At 40.3% G+C, this 22,713-nt stretch overlaps 1 protein-coding gene across 7 annotated transcripts in view; it reads right to left on the reverse strand.

The window, feature by feature from the left end:
• The window catches only part of MAPKAP1 (MAPK associated protein 1), a 174,561-nt gene that overhangs the window by 67,488 nt on the left and 84,360 nt on the right, over positions 1–22,713 (reverse strand). For all 7 annotated transcript variants that reach the window (XR_012654794.1, XM_075060430.1, XM_075060426.1 and 4 more), the window contains 2 exons: positions 22,536–22,712; positions 10,346–10,455 (listed from right to left, as the gene is read on the reverse strand). Coding sequence is in view for 6 of the 7 variants with exons in the window: in XM_075060430.1 (XP_074916531.1) it covers positions 10,346–10,455; positions 22,536–22,712 (287 nt within the window). In the remaining variant the exon portion in view is untranslated. The remainder of the gene's footprint in view (positions 1–10,345; positions 10,456–22,535; position 22,713) is intronic.

Raw genomic sequence — 22,713 nt, forward strand, 5'->3', positions numbered from 1 at the left:
TCCCAGTGTTTTGGAGTATCCTACCACGGTCGGACTTATGGATTATTGGAGGATTTCGCCATCCAAGACATGTAACTTGGTAACAGTAATGTGCGGCGGCGCCTGGAGTGCAAGTGCGATCCTTAAAAAACGTCTGTTTAAATCCGTGTTTGGTCATGAATGACGGAACGGGAACACTTACCATGGAAGGCGCGCTCCATGGCTTCAACGTCTGGGCTTCCGCTTGGGAGCGCAGGAGGACGAAACTCTTGGTCTCAAAAGATCCTGGCTGTGGGGTTTGACGGACTGCTGGTGCTATCACCACGCTACATCCCTTTCCTCCTCAAATTCGTCGTCCATACGTCCCCATTCGGCTAATCCTCAGAAACACCTTGATATTTCAAATCCCATAATCTGAATCCACGGACAGGGTGGGGCAACTGTACGCTGAACCCCAAAATGCATGTAGTTCAGGAGCGGCATGTTTCGGGCTCAGAGCCTGACCTATCCGTTTGCTTCTCTGGCTTTCTGGTAACCTGTCTATCCTTTCGCACTGAAGGGAGTCTCTGTGTCCCTTATAGCCATAGACTTGAAAATTCTTCAAAACTTTATTATCCCGTCATTTTTGGAAACGCAAGTGCTGTGAGCAACTGATCCCTCACGCCCGATAGCGATTCTAGTATCTCTATGTATATTCTCTGTGTGGGTCAAGCGGCGCTCTCTTCGATTACAGGAGACGCATTGTGACGAGTGGCAAATGAGCTCTGTGTGTCACCTGTGTGTGTGCTGACCTCTCCATAAGGGTGGACAATCAAGGAAATGGAATCAATAAGTTCGCGGGGTATTCAGCGTCCGGCTGTTTACGCTGGCCGAGTGGCACTCACAGTTAGTGTCCAATCTACAAGAGGCCCCGTGACAATGGTCTGAGAACCCAAGATTGGAGTGGCTCACTTGGCAGGGTCAATTCGCGCTTCCCCTTCGGTTTCTAAAAAAAATTGAGTATGTCCTGCCTGGACTGTCATACCACGAGCTGCCGGCCCCCAAATGCCCCCCCCCTCGTTTTAGTCACGAATAAGTCTATTTTCTTATTCTTAGTAGTCCTCACTGACGCTGACAGAAAGGGACAGGTGGCCCTGCCAGTAGCTGCGGAGGGTTTGGGAGAGAGAGAGCATGGTTTGTGGTTCTGGCCAGGGGAAACGTCAACAGCACGCGAGTAACCTGCGCTCTCTAAATACACTTGACTCTTCCTCAGAGAATAAGCCGTGTTAGTTCTGGATCTGTAAAAGCAGCAGAGAATCCTGTGGCACTTTATAGAGTACAGACAATCTGTTAGTCTATAAGGGCACAGAGAGACAGCTACTCTCTTGTAAGTCAGGACTGACTCATTTAGACAGCAGAAGGAGGGATTGACTCAGTGGCATGATCAATCCTGCTTTGGCCGCCCCCAAGCTGAATTTTAGGCCAGGGGCAAGCTCATGATAGCAGCGACAGTTCAGACGAAGGAGAGATAACCGTGCATGTCATTGCCAGTTTTCTCTGGCCGCTAGACGTAAGAACGACTGGTAACACTCTGCTATCATCTGCAAAAAGCAATTGAAATCTAGTGTGTAGCGCTCGGAGTGTCGCCTCTGTCTCCAAACAAGCAATCTAGACATCAATGGTGACGGAAAACAAAAGCCGAACGGTTGACCGTCTATTGTTTCGCAAGGGCAATAGAAAAAGTGTCGAAAGGACTGTCGTGCTGATAGTTTTCCCCGGAGCATAAGGAATGACTGACCCATTTACCCAGAACCCCGCGACCATTACATTAGCATCAGGGGCCGGGGGACATGGGGAGGGTGCTGAAGGACCCCGCAACCGCCATCAGTCCTCCAGCAGTCTCGTAACTATTTGCATCTTGCTGAGCGCCCATGTCTGTAGCTTACAACACGGTTCTTATGTTCACTGGTGAACAGCTATTCAGATTTCCTCCCGACCCCAGCACGAGAAATGAAAGTAAATAAAGCAATCCTTGAGTACTTACAATGTCACCCCTCCTATTGTACTGAATGGTACTGATAGAGGCCGAATCCTGCCAGCGCACTGAGAGCAATTAGAGCTTTGCACAGTACAGTATCATAACCAATGAAGTGAATCGAAGGTGTGATTATGCTTACTGAAAATCCGCTCCTTCTCCCTCCTTCTGGTGGTAGATGGTACAGTACGCTTGTGACAGCAGATAACGTTACCATCTCGCCTCTTTTGTTACTCACAGGAAATGGGACAGAACGGATAATAACCCTTGTAAATTTTGAAAGTGGGATTAACTCACTTGAGACTCAGTCAATCCTGGCCGTTTACGGTAACAAATAGAGTCCAAGTCCAGACAAGAATAGGATACACAGTGATAAAAACGTGTAGCAGCAGGGCAGCCAGTCATATCACAGAGGGAGCCGCCAAGTACACATGCCCAGCTACTGGGCACCAATGCTATGCCCCACCATTGTGGCATGATAATCATGAAGAAGTGCGATGAAATAAGAATCACAGAGTAGTACTGAAGATCAAAATGAGGGGGAGGGAGCCACCATGGGCATGACAGTCATGCAGTTAGCAATCTGTTCTTTTACCGCAAGCAGAGGAAGGGGTCGATGAAGCCAGCCCCAGGTGATAAAGATGAAGACAGTTACCCAAGGCAGTTCCTTGTACGCAGCCACTGTCAGCAAAAAGGAGTTCAGTGCCATTTTCACCCCGAGCCGCCGGCCCACTACGCCCAGGAGCCACTCACCGGGCGCCTGCTACCCCTGGGACGGGGCAGAGGAGCGGATACTGCTCTACACCGCAGCACGCATCGAGCGTAGCCAGCAGCATCAGTACACAGAGGGTGAACATTTACAGTCTCAAGAATCATTTATTCACTTTTTAACGGCTGGAGGGGGAAAAAACTGACGAGCTGTCCGTGAACCAAGACACCGTGTAATTACGCTGCCAGAACATTGGCCGCGCAGCCAACATAGCAAAAGTTTCAGAGACCCGCTGTGGAAGACGGACTGTATCCTCAATTACCCCCTCCCTCCCTTTGACCAGACCGTTGAGTGTTTGGCTTCACACGTTCACGCACCGCTGTGACCTGTAAGTATTTGTGCCAAAAGGCCTTTGGCATTTCTGTTCTGTAACGGAGCTCTGATAAAATGAGATTTGGTCTCACCATAAGCGATGACATCTGCTATCTCCCGTAAGGTTTCCAATGCAGGAGATACTTTTGCATTTGACGCATCGCCACCGTGGTGATCAGAGCTGGACACAGTGACATAGCACGGAAATGTCACTGTAAAGCTCTCGGCGATTTCACCATGTTTAACCCGGCAATCCGCATCCGAGTTCGGATTGCGAACCAAGAGCGGTCAGTGGTGCACTGTCCGCTAGAATAAAGGCAAGTGTACACAGTGGCCCGGTCAGTATTCACTAGAGAACCGTTGCCTTCCTCCTCACCTCACCTTCCTGGCTAGGGTCAGGCACCCTCCGCCGTGTGTCAGAAGTATAGGTGTATAGGAGGAGAAAATGATTCGGGGGGAGGGCACTTGGAGGCCAGCTCCCGGGCTATGAACAGTCCAGGCAGAATGACTCTATTTTAGCACCACATAATGGAGGAATTGACTCATTGCCAATGGAGTTCATCCCAAATGGAGTGCAAAAAATTTTCAGCCCCAAGTTTCAATGATGATAGCTTGGTGATAAGCCGTTCTGTCCTTCTACCTGCTAACGTAGCAATGTGCCAGCTCAAATGGTGAGAAATTGGGGGTTCTCCCTGGGTGATGGTGGCAGTCCTGCAGCACCGTCTAACCACCAGAGAGGAGGAGATGGAGAGGCAGCGGATTACTTGCTCTTCAGTGCTGTGAGCGTCCCGTCTACACAGCAAGCATTCAGACACATAGGGTACAAGAGAAAGTAGAGGATGATTTCTTACCCTTTTTTCACGTTGTGGGGGGGGGCGGGGGGGGAAAAACTGAGGTGCTGTTCCCATGAAAACACGCCAGACACTGTGTTTATGGACGTATAGACATTGGGAGCTCTGCCAAGAATGCAAATAATTTTCAGAGACGCTGTGGACTGTGGATTAGTGGATCTCAGTAAACCCCCTCCTCCCTTCATGAGCGTGCCCCATTTGAGTCTCTGCTTCCCGTTACGCTTGTCACGCAAGCGCTGTGTATACTGCAGTTTTTTATTCAAATCGCTTGGCATTTCGTGTTCTGTAACGAGCTGGACAACAGATTTGTCTCCCCATACAGGCGATAGTACCTAAATCTCCCGTACAGGTCCAGATGCTGGAGCCTTTTGGAATTTGAGACTGCATCGCCAGCCGTGCGATAGAGCTTCCACAGCCGGACCAGAGGAATGTAATTCAAAAGTTCGCGGGGCTTTTCCTGTTTACCTCTGCCCGCGTGCATCCGAGTTCAGTTGCCTGTCCAAGGGTCACATCAGCACTCTGGGATGCCAGCCGAGCCAAATAACGTCGATTCCCGTCCACGACGACTCCTAATCGAGTTATCACGTATCGAATTTAGCGCTACTCCTCTCGTTTGGGAGAGTTCCGAAAGATTTAACTGAGGGCAGTTAACTGCGATAGTTATGACGAAAGTGTGTGATACGATTACAGCGTTAATTGGTAAGGTATATCGGCCATTAAATCGATTAAAAGTCGCAGTGTAGACCTGGCCTTAGACTCTGGTAAGGTATATCAGTAGTTCAAATAATCCTTTTCTATGAGCATTAGTTTGTATTTGTCAACATTGAATTTCTCCTGCCATCATGTCATCTATTCATTTAGCTTGGTTAGGTTCCTCTGAGGTTCCTCAGTCTTCTCCAGTCTTGACCTGACTAAATAATTTTGCATCATCTGCTAATTTTGCCACTTCACTGCTCACTCCGTTTTTCAGATCGTGACTAGATATAACAAACACCAGTGCAGCTGTGGAACATTGTGGCACCTCTGCCATGATGAAAATTGATACTTTATTCCTAATTAAGTGTTCTGTCTCCTATGCAGTTTCTGATTCATGAATGCACTTTGCCTCCTACCACATGACTACTTAGTTTCTTTATTCCAAATAAATTTACCTGAAAGTCCAAATGAATTACACTCTTCCCTTGGAAGCACCATTAAAATGGCAGCTCAACAGGAATTACAAACCTACCCAAATCATATCTCTGGGGATTTTGAAATACTTTTCGGTGTTTTAAAATACTGCTTAGTAATTTACTTTTTATCTTATATATTCCGATTAAGTGAATTTTTCTGTAGTCAGCTAAGTAAGCTGAAAAAAATCAATACAGTTTTTCAATTAATCTTTGGAATGGTCTACATACAAAACTTGAACTGAAATAATTAAATCTGTTTTTATTCAACTCTTCTGCTGTTTTGGTGCAAATCTGCGTGTGGACACTTATTTTGAAATAAAGAATGTCCCATCTCAGTTTTGTTTAAATTGATGAATTAAAATGGAGTTAGTTATTCCACTGCAAGTTTATGCGTAGACCAGCCCTTAGCTACCTGGCTGAAAAATGAACTAGACAAGTGGTCCCCAAACTGTAGGGCATGCGCAGGGTGCATGGCAGGGCCTGGGCCAGCCGCCAAAGGGAGTAGGAAGGAAGCGCCACCCAGCCCAACTCTGCCACCAGACCCAGACCCGCTCCACCCCCAGTCCAGCTCTGCTCTCCTGCCCTCTCTGCCCACAGGCCAGCTCCACCCCATCTCTACCGTCAGCCCAAGCTCCTCTGCAGAGCCAACTGTGCAGTAATGGGGGAGGGGAAGGGTGTACATAGATTCCATTACTGGTAAGGGGGGAGCAAACAGGAAAAGTCTAGGCAGCACTGAACTAGAACTATGTTAAGGAGCAAAAGTTTTCAACTATTGTTCTAGGCTTTGACTTATGTTTAAATAAATCTAGAGAAAGAGCTGTGTACATGAGAAACTCGAGACTGGAGAGGAGGATTGTGCTGGTTTCTAAACTGGACAGGTGGTGTTTTGATCTCTAAATTCTTTGGTGTTTTCCCTCTATGCTTAAATGAAAAATATTAAGGAAATCCTACTGGGTGCTTTGTGATTCTTCATTACACAAACTTTCTCTAACGGGAAGGCCCAGAACAGCCTAACGTGATGAAATGAAAGAGAGCCATACAGAGATGTGAAAGACATAGTTGAAGCCCTAAATCCGTATTACATGGGTTGTGTGTCTCTTAAACAGGCCTGAGTTTTTGTTTACTATTAAATTTGTCAACACCTTCATTTAGAAAGACAAAAGCTCACATTCTGATTAGACTGCAACATCTTTGGGTAAGGTGCTAGTCCTTTGTTTTGTCAAATGCCTAGAACACTAGGTGCTATAAAATAAATCATCAAAAGTGAAAAACAGGTTTTTTCTTCTTTTAAAATAAACCCATAAACTGAGTCAATGTATGCGTTTTTACTAGTTTCCTTGTGGTTAGGAGCTATCCCTTTCACTGACAAGACTACACACAGCTTTTATTTCTTTTACTAAAAGCACATTTTTATAAAGAACTTTAGGAAGGCCACCACTTAGTCACCATACTCTGTCTTCTCATGCAAGTATTTTCATAACAGCTACATTTTGATGAATGACAGATTTTAGAAAGATCTATTCCAATGTAATTAAAATGTTTTTCCATTTCTTTCAGATTATTTTCCATGAAATAAAGGTCATTACCCACACATATATTCATTTATTGACCCATGTTTTCATACACTAAAATATCTCACAATTAAATTGGAGGCCAAAGTCCTATTCAGCTTTAGTCTCATTAGCAAATGTAATTTGAAATAAATGTGTTCATAACATTTTTAAAGATGTGATTCATCTAACACATACTTCTGTGTTAATATCAGTGCATATATTAAAATAGAACTTTCATAAAGCTGAAATCTGAGCTACCATTTGTCACTACAAACTCTATCTGTCATTATCAACCTCATGCTTCATGAGGCTGGTAAAGGTTGGTAGTGACAAGGCTGGTAATGGTATTTTTAAACAAAAGTCAAAATGGAGCAGCTCAGAAGGTCACTGATTCACAGAGGTGACCTAGGCAGAGAGATTTTCATGAACTAATGCATTAAACCCCACCGCCCACCTGCACATTACAGATTAATAACTACAGACAGCAAAATCCAGGAATATTTGTACTAAATGGGTACTAAATATATTCTACAAATTACCCAGAGAAACCAAAAAAATCACAGAAAACTAATTCCGGGACTGTACTTAACTCTGGTGTCATTGGAATGTCCACTCCATGGTCACATTACAACAGTTCAACAATCTCTCCCCCACCTGAAAGATGCCACCAAACTTTCCGCCTTTTCACAAATGCGGGATGATTTGAAATGTCATGCAAGTCAGTAATGAGATAGAAAGTTACAGAGAAACTTTTTATAAGGAACTTAAAAATGAGTTAAGCCTTAGCATTAAATTGATAAACTGAGTACATTGTCCTGTGAAGACCACACTGTAGGTCTGTATGCAAACAGAAAAAAAAGTTTACCAGGAGTTCCAGTTTTATGAAATAATTGCAATACTATTAATCAAAGTTTTAGATAAATTTTCATGGCAATATTTCAAAGTAAAAATCTTTTTAAAATAAGGGATTAAATTGAAAGGAGCTGCTTGTTGAACCACAGGGGATAATCTTTTCCTAAATTAAATTCTATCACCAACTTCTACTGAAAACTGAGACATCACAATCTAGTCTTTAAGAATGAACACATATATACACAGGATCTTACTGTGTTGATAGTTTATGAGATTTAATTCCATTTATTCCGTCTCTCCAAGAGAAAATATCAGAACTACATTCACTGAAACTGAAAAACCTGGTGTGAAAGAAAAAGTGAATTCTAAATCTTTCTACTGCATTTTAGTCGATCCGCACAGCCTTCTGAGCTCTACTGTCATGTAATCTTAGCTACCTTCTCCTTCCTTTTTGCTAATCATAGCACAGTGACCACAAATGACTTGTTTCTGATCAAGTGGGAAGTGCAAGAGACTCAGTCAGAGCACATGGCTGATATTTTCCAAATCAGAGCTGTTTCAAAGACTATATAGGCAACAAAGAGAAATCTGTCAGCTGATGAGTTGCAGTGTTGTGCAGGGATGGAAGTATAACATGATATTTAATGACAATAAGTTATAATGTATTATTCCATATTTTATTTTTATATATATATAGTAAAGTATCTTATGCTAAGTAACTCTGTATTATGGTGATTTTAAACAGGATAAATACATGACGACATGTTAAAAATGTATCAAAATAAATAATTTCACTTATTTATGGAGCTCAAACACTATACCAGAGAGAGAATGAGGATCTTCTTCATGAAGTTTACAATTCTAGGCTCTGATTCTGGAAATACTTATGCACATACTTAACGTTAAGCTGTATTGATGTCAATTGGACTATTTATGTGATTAAAATTTAGCACATAAGTATTTCCAGAATCAGGGCCTATTTCGGACAGGACAGCTGACATAAACAAACGTACTGGATGAAGAGGTGTGCCAGTCACATGGATAAAAGTTACATTTATTAAAAAAATGCAGAGACTATTTTGTATGTACTTCCCAAGCCTCAGAAATTTAAATATACCTTTAATATACCTATATCAGAACAGCATATTATTTTGCAATACATACAACTAAGTAGGTATAAGGTTTACAACAGTTTATGTGCAGAGATGATATGACAACAGAATCAAAGTCTTAAAGGAAAAAACTCCCTTTCTACAACTACTGAACGTAAGTAGCAGAATTAAAGAAAAAACAGATTTCAAACAGAAAAAAGAGCAGCATTTAAGACACAAGGTAGGATAGCAACTGAAAGATTAAGCCAGCCATCCTCTTATCTAGAGAGAAATTTGACCCCCAAGAAATACATAAAAGTCACCCAAAAAGTGAACAAAAGAGATGTTTGAAAAAAAAACCCAGAACACCATTCATCGCGGCTAACGACTTGTTCATTATGAGTGATGATGGATAAAGACTTCTCACGCTGAGATGAAATCAAGATTTATATGCATTGTTTCCTCTCCTAACTTGTGGGAAGATCATCATCATTTAATTCTATCTCTGCGGCCAGTGATGGGCATCCAGAGAGCTGGTTATCAAACGGTGCAGTCAGCTGGCAAAAGCAGAAACGTGCAGTTGGCACATCTGGACCAAGCCGCCACAGCTGAGGGTGAACAATGACTCCTGGCAAGCGGCCAAATTGCTTGCAGAAGATAGCAGGTCTCATCTACAACCACCCCTACCAGCATCTCTCTCTCTTTTTTTTTCTTTTTTACGAGAATCAGATTTTCAATTGCTCTCCTCTGCCATTTTTTACAGCTCTTATCGTTCCCTTGGAATATGGCCTTGAGACAGCTCATCCGTGTCCTTCACTGTGTTATCTCTTCTAACTTTTATTAAAACTTCAGCTTTCATCTGAAGATAGCTAATTAAATCCATGACAGATTATACACACGTTTAAAAAAACTGCACTCAACTATTTTTTCTAAACAGAAAAGGGTTTATTTTATTATCACATACTTAAAACTAAGGGTTATATAAGGAGGTTTCATTCATTTACAAAGACAAGATACTTATCTCTACCTACTATATAGATAGGTTTATATTAAAGTTCTCTGTGGCGTGACAAGACTCATTGCAATTTCTCACAATAATTATTTCTTGCTGGACAGATTTCTCAGCCTTGTACTTTTAAAATATCTCTACTAATATGTACTTGAATGTATATTGATAATCATGAAAAGCATTGCTTTGCAATAAAGTGAGATTATTACATATTTTCTTCTGTTTTAATGTCAATATGTCTAAGCTGTTTGTCAGGGCAACAATATTTTGATAATATTGCAGGAAGTCAATTATTCTGTTATAATCTGCTGTATTTTTTAGAATTTGTTTTAAATCACATTAAATACCTGGTTCTGACATAAATGAAAAGTATATATAGTCTAACAAGCAAAGGCCGGATTAATGTTTCCAGTTCATTTTAGGCTATCGATGACTGGTGTTTAATGCAAGTGGCTTTGTCATAAAAACAAACATTACTGATACTGACTCTATGGCTTTTGCAGGAAACATTATACAATTCTCCCACTGTCAGCGTTTTTCAGTAGTATCTGAAAAGCTCTCTTTCTTTCTTTCTTTTTATACCCACCTGTGAACAGAGCAGCTTTGGAGCTGTGCTGAAAATCACAATACCAACTGAACAAAAATTAGCATTTTGCATGACAGTCACAATGAACAGATTTCAGAGGGAAAAAAGTTACTTATGGCAAAACATCTCTTTACAGAGAGCAAAATGTGTGTCCCACCTGAACCCCTCTGTGATCCCTTCCTCCGCTTTAAGGCCTTTTGTAAGATATCCTTCATGGTGACCTTCATACTGTCCACCTGAATAAGTGAGAATCCATGAGCAGCATTTCTGCAAGACACACACACACACACCTCGTTATTACAAAACATAGGACAGTTTATTGCAATCCTCACCGCACATAAGTGTAGTGAGCAAAACATGTACTGGGTATGCCAATGAACTAAACAGAAACATTCAAATACTTGTGACATGATGAGAGAAGTTAAGCAAGCTCTGATGAGCAAGTGGGGGACAACAAAAGAGAAAAGTGACAAAGCTCAGGGTATGCTGCAGGGGTTTTCCTAATTTATCATCTTCATTTCAGATCACTGTGTGTTTGTCCTTACAAAAGGAAAATGAACAAACACACGAGCAGAACTCCTTTATTTCTCATTATCAGTAAAGCATGTTAGGTGCTTTGCAGAATACATAAGAACTGGCCCCTACCCCAAACACCTTGCAATCTCATTTTCATACATGATGCAATCAAGGTGCAACAAAACAGTAAGGAGGGAAAAACTAGGGCACAGCATTATATTAAATAAAATGAATGGCTTTGACGACTTGTTTTTTGTGAGCATTGTGGCATAAATCTGAAAGAGATGTTAATGAAAACAGGTTAGCTGGTCTGGTCCTCAGCTCAGGAAGGCATTTTGTGCAGGGACGAAGTATGGTAATTGGCCTTGAGATGGTCATAGGAGAAACGGACAAATGGGGTACTGAGAGTGCCATCCACTGGTGAAGTGGAGAAGATGATGGTGTAATAAGAGAAGCGCCTGGCTGATCAGTCAGTAAATTTTGCCCGTTGGACCTTGCAGTCACTCTCTGTTCATGTCAGCAGATGTCACTGAAGGAAATTTTAGAGATGTTGGGCACACACAGAGAAAGGGCTGCACTGTAAGGAAGAATTGTATTTCACAAGGCAATTTAGACAGGAGGAGGCGGAGCTCTCTTGCTCTCTATTTGGCTACTTCAATATTTTAATCAAGAAACAAAATTCTACATGAACAGCATGGCTGGAATATTTTAAAACTAACTTGCAGTCAATAATAATCCAATCAATACACTTACATCATTATCAAAAGGACCAAACTGAATGTTATGGGATGACCCTAACTCTGGGAAGAAGTTTAGTTCAGATTACTGTCTCAGCCCTATGCCATGCTGGGAAATATCCTAGAAGGCTCACTGACAACTTGAGCTCTTGTCACATGTTATTTCTCAACCACAACCATCAGCTGCACTGTCAGTGTTATCAACAACAGTATGAGCCTGCACAAGTTTGTAATGAGACAGGTTCCTCAATTTTGGAATACATACACACTGGTCTTACAATGAACATAACACGTGGCCAACCACTGTTTCCTTTCCCACATGACCCTACAAGCATGGGGTGGAGGTGGGGAAATATAGAAGTTACATAGAAATTAACAGATCAGATCAGATCAGCAGGCCACCTAGACCAGTACCCTGTTTCTGACAGTGGCCAATACCAGACGCTGCAGAGGAGGAGCAAGAAACTCTACAGTGGATAATTATGGGATAACCTACCAATTTAGGGGAAGTTCTTCCTATATCAAGGCAGTTATTTGATGGCTTATGCACTGAAGCATCTGGGTTCATATCCATTACACATTAGATAAAATTTAAAAATTGCTTCTGTGAATGTTCTCATTATCCTTATAAAATGTCTAAGTCTCTTTTGAATCCTACATGGCTCTTAGCCTCAGTGAAACCCTGTGGCAGTGCGTTTCAGAATTATGTGTTATGTAAAACTCTTTCCTTTAAATTGCCTCCCAATTTCATTTCCCTTTCCCCTTGTTCTGGTGTTATGAGATAGTGTAAACGGAGCATTACATTTACCTTCTCTGTACCATTCATTATTTTACAGAACTATCCTCTCTAAACTAAACATTCCTATCTTGTGGCACCTTATAGACTAACAGACGTTTTGGAGCATGAGCTTTCGTGGGTGAAGACCCACTTTGTCGGATGACTACATGCATCCGACGAAGTGGGTATTCACCCATGAAAGCTCACGCTCCAAAACGCCTGTTAGCCTATAAAGTGCCACAGGACTCTTTGCTGCTTTTACAGATCCAGACTAACACGGCTACCCCTCTGATACATTCCTATCTTTTCAATCTATCCTCTTTTCATGCCTCTTCAAGTTTGTTTGTTACTCTTCTATCTGTGCTGTATATTTTTGAGAAGGAGAGATCGGAAGTGAACACAGTGCTCAAAATGAGGGAGTACAACCCATTTCTATAATGACATCATAAAATTTTCAGTCTTAAAACAGCCAGACATTTTGATTGCTTTTTTGATTGCTGTCACACACTGAGCAGGGGTTTTCACTAAATTCAGAACCCTGCAATGCACGTGACTTGTTCAAACTATTCATTTCAATACACATTACAGCTGTCCACACTAAATTTTACATGCCATCATGCAGCCCATTCATCTAGTTCTGTTAGATCCCTTGAGTTCCTTACAGTTCTCTCTAGTCTTGACTTATCTACTGAGGAAAACTTTGTGGTTTTTCTGGTTAAAAGCTGGCATAAGGAAACAGTGTATGTGTCAAAACACTACAAGTAATGGAAACTCTGTTTCTTTTACATTTCCAAGTTATCTGACGTGTGTTACTGATGTGTCGCAGGAGGAGTCTGGAGAGCATTTTAAAGCATCAAGGCTGATGGACACCCAAAACTCTGCCCTGAAGGAGGGGTCTGCTGTTCATAGATACTTACTGCATAATGTTATATATAACAGAAAGAACTTCCAGGCAAACCAAAACATTAAAAAAAAGTGAGACAAAATACGTTCAAAATAAAAACAAAATCTAACCAATATGGTCAAACGGGAACATGACCTGCCTTGCGAACTTAAATTCTTTCAATGTTTTTTCTCATAAGCAAACTAAGGCCTTCGATCTAAGCTAAGAATAACTCAAGCTGTCTTCTGGGAGTGAAGCAAACAATGGCAACTGAGCACTGATGACCTAATTTGGGTTTGCTAATGCTAAGACATCTCTGGAACTCCCCAAAATGGAAAACAGACTTTTAATTCTTGTCACTTCAGCTGCTAAAAAGGAAAAGCTGTTGTTGATCCTGCTAGTGTTTCAGTCCATTTTAGCTTGGTCAAGCCTTTTCTACTGAGCAGCTGGCCTGAGAACTGTCCAACTAATTTGACTGAACATTCTCTTACTAAATCATGGCTGAACCACAGCCATTCTTTGCCTCAGAAGCTGGATCCCATCCCAGAACAATCTTTAAAAGTTTATTTTACTGATCAAAGCAAAAAAAGAGAAACCTCGATGTTTTACTATATTTAGTGAGCTATTTAGTAAGTGAGACCTTGGCAAGAGAAATGAAATGTAAAGTGCACCCCACATTTGTAAACTTTTAGATATTTGCTATGGAATAATGCCAAAGGTGTTTGAAATGCCAATCGGAGTTCAGACTTACTATTATTTTCTTGCTTTGTTTCAGTTAAATAAAAGAAGAACATTGTTCTTCTCTGACAATACACAGCAGAATCTCAATACCACATGGTAGTACGCAGTAAAACCACTAATCTGCACTGAAAGTAGAATAAAATTCTGCCATCATCTCAGGGCAAGGCCAGTGTGTTATGCCATGCTTCCCATGCACCAAAGGGAAAGAGAAGCATGAGACCTCCTGCCCTTTCTCCTGGCACTCTGTAATGCTGTGGAACAGTGCTACCACTTACACTTGGCTGGTGGTGCCAGGGCTCAATAGCCTGCAAACTTTGCCAATCCATATTGACTTTCCCTTTCATTAGTGCACAGTAGTGAGGTGCTACTGCGGTGGGAAATGCATTTCAAGGGTTACTTGCCAGGTTCTCAGCCATTTCCTATATTGATATCATATATCAAGTGTCCTCATTACAATCTATACTTTATCCAGCATACGTTTAAGTAGGTTTTCAAATTACATACATTTTAACCTACCCCACTGTTGTGTGATACCATTATTTTAAACCAATGCATTTATCTTTAGCTGCTAGAAAACATCGGACTGACAAAGATACTATTCTATCAATTAAAAGTACCTTTAGAAAAAACAAGAGTCAAAGAAATTCCTTAGCCTGTATTTTTCTGTCATTTTACGAAAACACACCTAGGTGACAAGGTTAAATCAAGCAAAGGAAATCCCTGGCACTTATCATCCACAGGCATTACTGATAAATTGTGCAGTGAAGGAATAAAGGATTACCTTCTGTATTTTTTCATTACACTTTTCTTTTGTTACAGAATACATAAATCCATTGTGGCACAATGTAATATGTATCATCGTGCTACACCTGTGGACGTTTCATAACGGCTGCCATGTCTGTGCAGTCAGGAATGATAAGTGAACCACCCGTGAATGTTAATGATAGTGATCATTCTGAGGTAACTTGGCTTTCCATCTTCCTTTACAGCCTTAGCGTTGAAGCCAGGGTGGCAAGGTTCAGGAGATGAAAATGAAAAAAAAGAGAAAAGGCAAAAGCTTCAAAGCTTGGAATGTTGATTTTTGGGGGGAGAAATGGGGGATTTATATAGTACCTTAGTCTTGGGTTCAGTTTTGGTAAATAAATTAATAGTTTAAAAAAAAAGGAGGAAAGGTTTCTGTCATCAACATTAAGCACAAACTTTTCCAAGCACTGTCTGTCGCTCATGTGGAAACAACTTTTGTTCTGTTCTGAGGTGGAATCTATAGAACTTTCAAGTTTTCTGCAGAAAATCACTGACATGGTTGAAAATGACTGATGATGACTAAATGTTTTCCATCTGAAGAGTGTGAAATCAAAGTATGCTAAAAATCCCAGTTGAAGTACTGTCCTTAATTTAAGATGCGTAATTTTTTAGATTAAAGTGCACAATAATGTGAATCATGATGACTGTGTCAGCCCACATTTTTAGCTCTGCCTCTGAAATGCCTTGCTTTTGTGGGTCTAAAGTAAGCCTCATGTTACTTTGGGGTGCGTTTGGGTTTGATTGCTGTACTGTGATAATACTTTAAGTTAACCTATATATATTTGCATTTTATATACGTGATAAAATACATTTTGTAAGTTATATGTACATGTATGAAAACAGAGGACAGGACTATTGTAGGGAAGTTTCCATAACCTCTGAACTGCATTCATAAGTGCACCACAAGGAAGATGTCATATGATTTGATTGTTTCCAGTCTGAATTTCTCAGGTATATAGCTAGTATAACTTAGGGCGGGGGGGGGAAAGGATGATAATGATCAAAGCAATTTGAACAAAACAGGAAAATAATCCACGCTCCAGGCTAGAGGCCTTGTATGCCAAATTTCGACTAGGAGCCAAACGGCAGCAGAATCACCAACTCCCAAACAATGCCATTAGTCACACTGTGTCAAGCTGTGACAATAAAATTTTTAGGAAGAAGAAAATCCTAATGGGTAGTATCAGAATTACTTTAAATAACTTTGGCTCATTTGAAGTAAGTCTTTCAGGTATTACTTAATCAGCTAACAAGGTTCACATTTACATGAATGCAGTGCTTTGTTTGACTCAATCTGACAAACTCAAATTGACATCAAAGCTGATTGTTTGAGAATGCAGTGTTTGATATTGGACAAAGTACTTCTTTCCATAACAGACATTTTCCAAAAACATAACTCGCTAGACTAATGGGCAGTTAGAAGCCACTTCTCCTTGTGTAACTTTGCCAGAGTCCTTGGAACTTGCCAAATTCGGTCATGCCTGCTTAGCTTGCTCAACTGATTGTGCCAGAAAAGAAAATAAGACACAGATGTATTTGAGCTCTTTGAGATGCCAGTAAGAGAGACAGCTAATGGCTTCATTTCGACCCTCCCCTACCAGCTGGGCACAGGTGGGGGCATAATGAGGTCCCTCTCTCTAATCAAACTCAATTATTTATTACTCTATATAACCACAAAGACATTTACATTCAGCTAAGAACATAAAAATACACCATGGGCTACTTCCAACTATTGCCACTGGGTATTTATAGCAAACTCAAGTGGCTAAGAGTTTGCCTTGGCAAGGAATTTAAGCGTATAGAGTTCTGCAAACTGTTTCTGCTCAAATATGTCCTGCTGAAATGGGGTCCCAGGCGAGGGTCCATAACTGTCAGTTGAGTGAACTGCATAACATCTGATAATGTATTCAACATAAAACATGGGCAAGATCTTGAAATCAAATGCCACGTTTCATCATGAAGCTTCTCAGAAGCATCAAGTTTTTTCTCCAGTGATACAGTATTAAGAAACATCACAAGTCACTAGACTGACAGAGTAGCAACTGAGAATACTTCAAGGTGAGAAGAGAGACAAAACAAAAAAGAATACAATTATATGCATTAGTACAACAGTAGTAAAGGAAAAGAAGATGTAGAATCTATTTTTATGATAGTTAAAGGGATTTAGTTTAATCTTTGCAGTTTTTGTTTACAGAAATATTTCTCAACTATAGTCATCACATTTTGATCATCTTTTCCATCTTAAATTAGATTTCTCTAGGGTAATTTATCAACCCAAATCCTTGTCCAACTGAACAACACACAGCCATTTACTTATTGGAAAAGTTGTTAGCAAAGACTGATAGCAATTACTGATTTTGTTTGTTTTATTTCCTGTCAGTCCAGAAGCCACTGTCTCTATTAAAGTTAGCTTTCTGTGTAAAACAAGTTCCTAAACCATCAGGAAAACGAACAGTTAACTAGCAGGTTCTGCTAACATGGAAGAATTGGCCAACTAAAGATGGTTTTGATTTAATAAAAAGGTCCCTTTACTGGCCAGCCATATATATTCAATAACTCTCCCAGTCTTTACAACTCTTCTACTATAAAATAAATGCACTGCAAACCTTTTGTAATGGCCAGAAAAGCATTTTTTTTTAATTTATAGGTCAATCCCAAACCCAAATACTGGGTACAGATTTCTAGAGAGTGCAGGTTTAAAAACAAAAACAAATTAAAAAAAACAACAATCCATAGGAAGCTGGCAATATCTACATTTCTAGAGTTTTCTTGTTCAATGAAGACCCAGTGCTAGGATGTATTAGAGTATCCCCTAACTGTTACTGCTTTGAGTTGATGGGTTTCATTATACCATATAAAATTTGGAGCAGTTGGTCCACCCTGCTTAGTTTGTCTACCTAATATCCTAGGAAAAACATTACATTTGACTGTGGCTAGTTTCCCTGAGCAAGCAGTATTTCTTATTGATCTGATTATGTCCCCAAGATCTGTGCACTAACCTTCATCCCTCCTCCCTTCTGGGGCAGCATGGGGATAAAAGTCAGTTGCTGCACAGCACTTTCCTCTACTCCCAGGACCCTGTGGGATTCAAAAGCTATGCAGGCAAGTGGCCTGGGTTAGCAAGTTCATACTGAGTTAAGATCGGGAGGATGCTCATGGTCCTCCAACCTACCACCTTTCCTGCAGAGCCCGCTCAGTGGTAGGAATTTTCCTGAAGAGGGGTACGTAGGGCAGCCATGGTTAGAGGGCATGCCTACTAGCAGGAGTGGGGATGCCAGGGGCACAGAGCTATTGTGGAGACAGAGGCATCTGGGGACCCTGCAGCTTGGGGCAGGCCCCAAGATTCATTTTGCAGGTGGGGAAGGGTGTCAGCTACACTCCATCCCCATTAGAAAGATGAGGGAGCAGGGAGTGGGCAAAAAATAAAAATCACAAATAAAAAAATATACATTTTTTTAATTTACTCATTGCTAGTTATTTACCTTCTTCCCATTTTATAGTCTTCAATTACTAGCAGATTTTTTTGTATGTGTTTCTTTAATTTCCAAATTGTTAGTAAAATCTGAAATTCTATATAGATTTAGTCTACTACTAAGTTTCACATTTAAAATGTTCATCTGTGCCGAAAGAGACAAGTCCAGAGCCCTCAATAATATCCCTACTGTGAGAACAAAAAAGCCGCAAACAGAGCTGATAAATGAATAGCCTGTGTATATCTGCACCCCTGCCCCCCCTCCCAGTACCTTCCAATACACTGAAGTTCCACAAGTCATTTGAAACTATTTGACTAGCCTATACTCCTTCCTCAGAGACTGGAGTTCTAAGCCAGTGGACTATGTGGCCTTAAATAACATAGATGCTTTTAAAAAACTCACCCTCAGGTACCTAAATATGGATTTAGGAGCCTACCTTTAGGTGCTTATTTTTGAAAATTTTGGCCTGTAGGTTTAAAAGACTTCTCAGTAACTTTGTTAATATGCTGAAAGCTTAGATAACATTTCATTGTTAAACACCAATGCAATTTTGTTTTGGAATGATGATGACTTTTTGCCGCTAAGATAAATTTTAATAAAAATTAAATTTTAGTCCTTGATCCTGAAAACACTTAAGTACATGAGCAGTCCCACTGAAATAAAGTTACATTCCTGCTTAAGTATTTGCAGCAGATCAGGATTTTAATTGTCAATGTTTTGGTTTTTTGCCTGTAGCAATTTTGTAAAATTCAAATAAGATACCCTGCCTGTAGTTGCATTTGAAAAACAATAATTTAATTAGAAATTTTAATCTAAAGTTGCAATAGTACATAATTTCAAATTAGTTTTACAAAGTCTCAACATGATTGAAATTACTTAAAAAAAGCAAGTGATTTAAATTATTTTCAATTAAAGTTTAATTTATTCAGCCATTGAGTTAAATCGCCTTGATTTAAAATCACTCTACCATGCTGGGGAGGAACTCCACGAGGGGCTCCTCTGGAATAGTACCTCCCCCTTAGCACTCTTCTGTGGGTTTTACTGCAGGATGATCCAGCCCATCATCATTGGTTATGTACAGGCAACATTCTTATTAAATGAGCAGTTACAAATCTGATGTGGTTTAAATATGACTAGTTTTTTATTGAACTTAAAAGACATCAGCAAATTTAATGAATTTTAGATTTTAAAACCTGTGCTTACTATATATTTCTGCTGGTACAAAGCTTATTCTGGCTCCATTTCAAGAGACAGATATTGTAGAGTGCAAAGGCACATATTTGATTTATCTGACCTTTTAAATCTTAAAGCAGGCAATGAGTGACTTCCATCTTTTATTTCTTATTTCTGTCATTTTAAACAGACTGAACTGTTGTTCTCTCCAGATAGTAACCATTGCCAAAAAGGAAATTAAGTGAGATTTAAAAATTCTAAATTATGCAGACTGCATATGTTCCATTTCTATGGACAATGACAATCTGGACAATGAAAATGGTTGCAATTACCACAGAATGAAAAGAAATAACACAGTTGCTTCTCTAAGACTCAAGTAAATGAACAGTCCACTAATTTACACCCACATCAGCTCTGGCTTTTCTTTCACTGTACTCTCACACTTCAGGCGCTGGAATACTACAGTACTTCAAAGCAGAGCACATTTAACAGCTGAGATTTTTGAAAGTTCACATAAAACTTTATTTGTTCAAGGGACACTATCAACTTCGAAAGTCACATCTGAAGCTGAAAAGTTTGTTCCTACTTTTGTAACAAGTGACCCCACCTCCCCCAACATTAGAGGAAAATGATTTGTTAATGTTTTTCATTTTATTCCTTTAGGCATTTGACTACACTATGTATAGCTAATATCACTGTTCTGTTGATTAGCCAGTTGCACTTCCCGTAGTGGGGTACAGTGATACCACTTCCATACAACCACATTGACAGGAGCTAACAAATATACCCTCCCCACAACTTGCAAGACAGTGTTTAACCAGTAGCAGCAGAGCTGAAATCGAAGAGGTGGTATGCATGTGCCCCCACAGAGAGGAAGGGAGGAATATTTAAAACATATTTTGTATTGTTGCTCTTGAACCTCCTGAAAAGACCCTTCTCAACATCAGCAATGGAGCCAAAAAAAGGTCTGAAATTTTTAAAGTATGTTCTGAAGGAAAAAAAAAATTCAGGACATGCTATTTAAAGGATGCTTTGTCAGAAAATCAAACCAAATATTTAAGATGACATATCCTTTCAAATGTACTCCAGCGCTGTATGCGAGTGTGTGGAAGCTGAAACAAACAGGAAATGAAGCAATCTTTCACATCTTATTACAAGGTCCATTTTTGTTTTGGCCTATTTCTTGTTTTGCACAGCTCCAAGTCACACAAATGAGCCAAGCAAAGGAATTCTATTTCTCGTGGACTTAGCAGAACTCTTAGCCTCTAGTGAGTGGAAGGCTGCGACACACTGGATATTTTATGTGAAAGTTGGAGCCTCTCCCTCACAGGTAAGAGACCTGGCCCACAGCTCTGGAGTGGAGAATTTCCCTATCACTTTAGAAGAATAAACTTGCCTTCTTTCTTAAAAGACCTCTTTCATTCTTTCCATGGCTACTGCCCTAAACCAGTCAGTAAGGCTATAAACCTTCTCTCTTTCAAATCCCTCCCAGACCTCTGCTGCAATGCCTACAAGAAATCAGCCACCACTGAAGATTAGGTCAAGCGTACAATTAAAAAACCAACGATACTTATGTGACTCAGAACTATCAAGCATGTGTGGTTAGACTGTGTATTCATGTGACCTTATTACTGTTACCCTCTTTCTGCCTCCCCTGGTTCCTCCCTGTTTGGCACCCTCACTTGCCATGCCTTGCCTTGTATTAGATGGCAAGCTCTGTGAGCCAGGGACCATTCCTTCCTATACGTTTGTACAGTGTCCAATGTCATAAGCACTTGTCCTGATCTCTATGTACTATTGCACTTCAAATTACTCTGGATTATTCTGTCCCTCCTCTTGGCCTTTTAGGGGCCACATTTATCTTTCAGAATGCTTTTATTTTATTAAATTCACTTTGGCATTGGGAAGATGACAAGGAACCAAGAAAATCCTCTGCTCTCCTCCGTTCTATCCTACTACACAATATGATCAACACTTAGATGTCTCCCTTACAGGCAGCTGTGGAATCACTGCAGCTTCTCGATGATATGGCTAATATACTACTCTGCTGTAGTAATTGGACATACAGTTAACAAACAAGGTTGGACTACGAGCCCAGGGAAGACCACCTCTCCCACCAAAACAAAGTACCAGGGAGGGCAAAATGAGCTCTCTCTCAACGGACATCACAGCTGCCTGCAGCCTAATGAAACAGTATGGGCACAATGAGGGACTTTGGCTCCACTGGAGGAGTGAATATTAGGTTAATGCATGGGATTTCTGAGAAAGCTCTTTGGGGCAGGGATCTTCATACCTGTCAGCAAGACAGAGCACACAGAGTTGGGATTATGCCAAAAAGTAATCATAAATACATAATACATCTTATCTGCATTTGGGATAATACGTAACTGGAAGCACCTCTATGGTTGTGAATATGGGCCAAATGCCAATATTTTACTGAATAAAGCACTTCCAATATTAGGGAAAAATATTTTATCCCTTTCTTTTCGAAGGACCCAAATATCTGCAAACCTTTTTTTTCTAGTTTATTCATGGTTTACGATACTTATTGATGCTGTAATGACTGACCTGCATTTTACACCAAACATACAGTAGCTACGATGCACAGTGCTGAACAGTGTTACATTATTTCTTTCTGCACTGAGTAAAAATTCCATGTATAACAGAACTGGAAATAATTGTCTCATTTAGGTGCTAGGCCAAAGTTGATGTGCCTCCAGAAGTTAGGTTCTCTTACAACTACTGTATGTATGTACTGTATGCATGAGAGTGTATTCTTTAATTTACAGTTCAAAACTTATTACATTTTCAGTTATAAGATAAATTATTTTTCACAAAGGAGGGTGTGCACAGACTGAATTGAATATTATAAACTCAAAAATGTGAAAATCCCCCAAATATTTATTAGTAGCAGAGGCACAAAAGAGTCCAACACCTTGTATGTGAATCATACTGAGTGGTTTCTTTTTCTCTGCAGTTTTAGAACCGGACATCTAATGTCTTTTGGATTTTAGCCATTATGAGAAAAGGTAAAACTGAAGGCCTGAACTGCATTTCCTTTTCGCATGACCTGTACAGGATTGTGTATTCTACTTATGAAGACTCTCAAATACACCTGAAACCTGAGTTTTGCAAAGTTCAAATGCTTAAGAGCAGAGCAGAGCAGAAAAAAGAAAAAATGTGTTTGCTAGACTCTATGCTCAGATGTTAAGATAATTTAGAAAGCTGGTGTCAATACTCACATTCGAACAAAGAGTGACTGTTTAGCTGCCAGCCCTGGAGAAGAGTACTTTTCAACCAATGCCAGAGTGCTGAAGCCAAATTTATGAATGGGTTCGTTGGAATCCAAAGGTGGAAAGTCTGTGTCAACCTCACCATCGTCCTCAGCAATATGGAGACAGTAGGCATTGACATTGTCAC

Source organism: Chelonoidis abingdonii, chromosome 24, assembly GCF_003597395.2.
Source record: "Chelonoidis abingdonii isolate Lonesome George chromosome 24, CheloAbing_2.0, whole genome shotgun sequence".
Lineage (NCBI taxonomy): Eukaryota > Metazoa > Chordata > Testudines > Testudinidae > Chelonoidis > Chelonoidis abingdonii.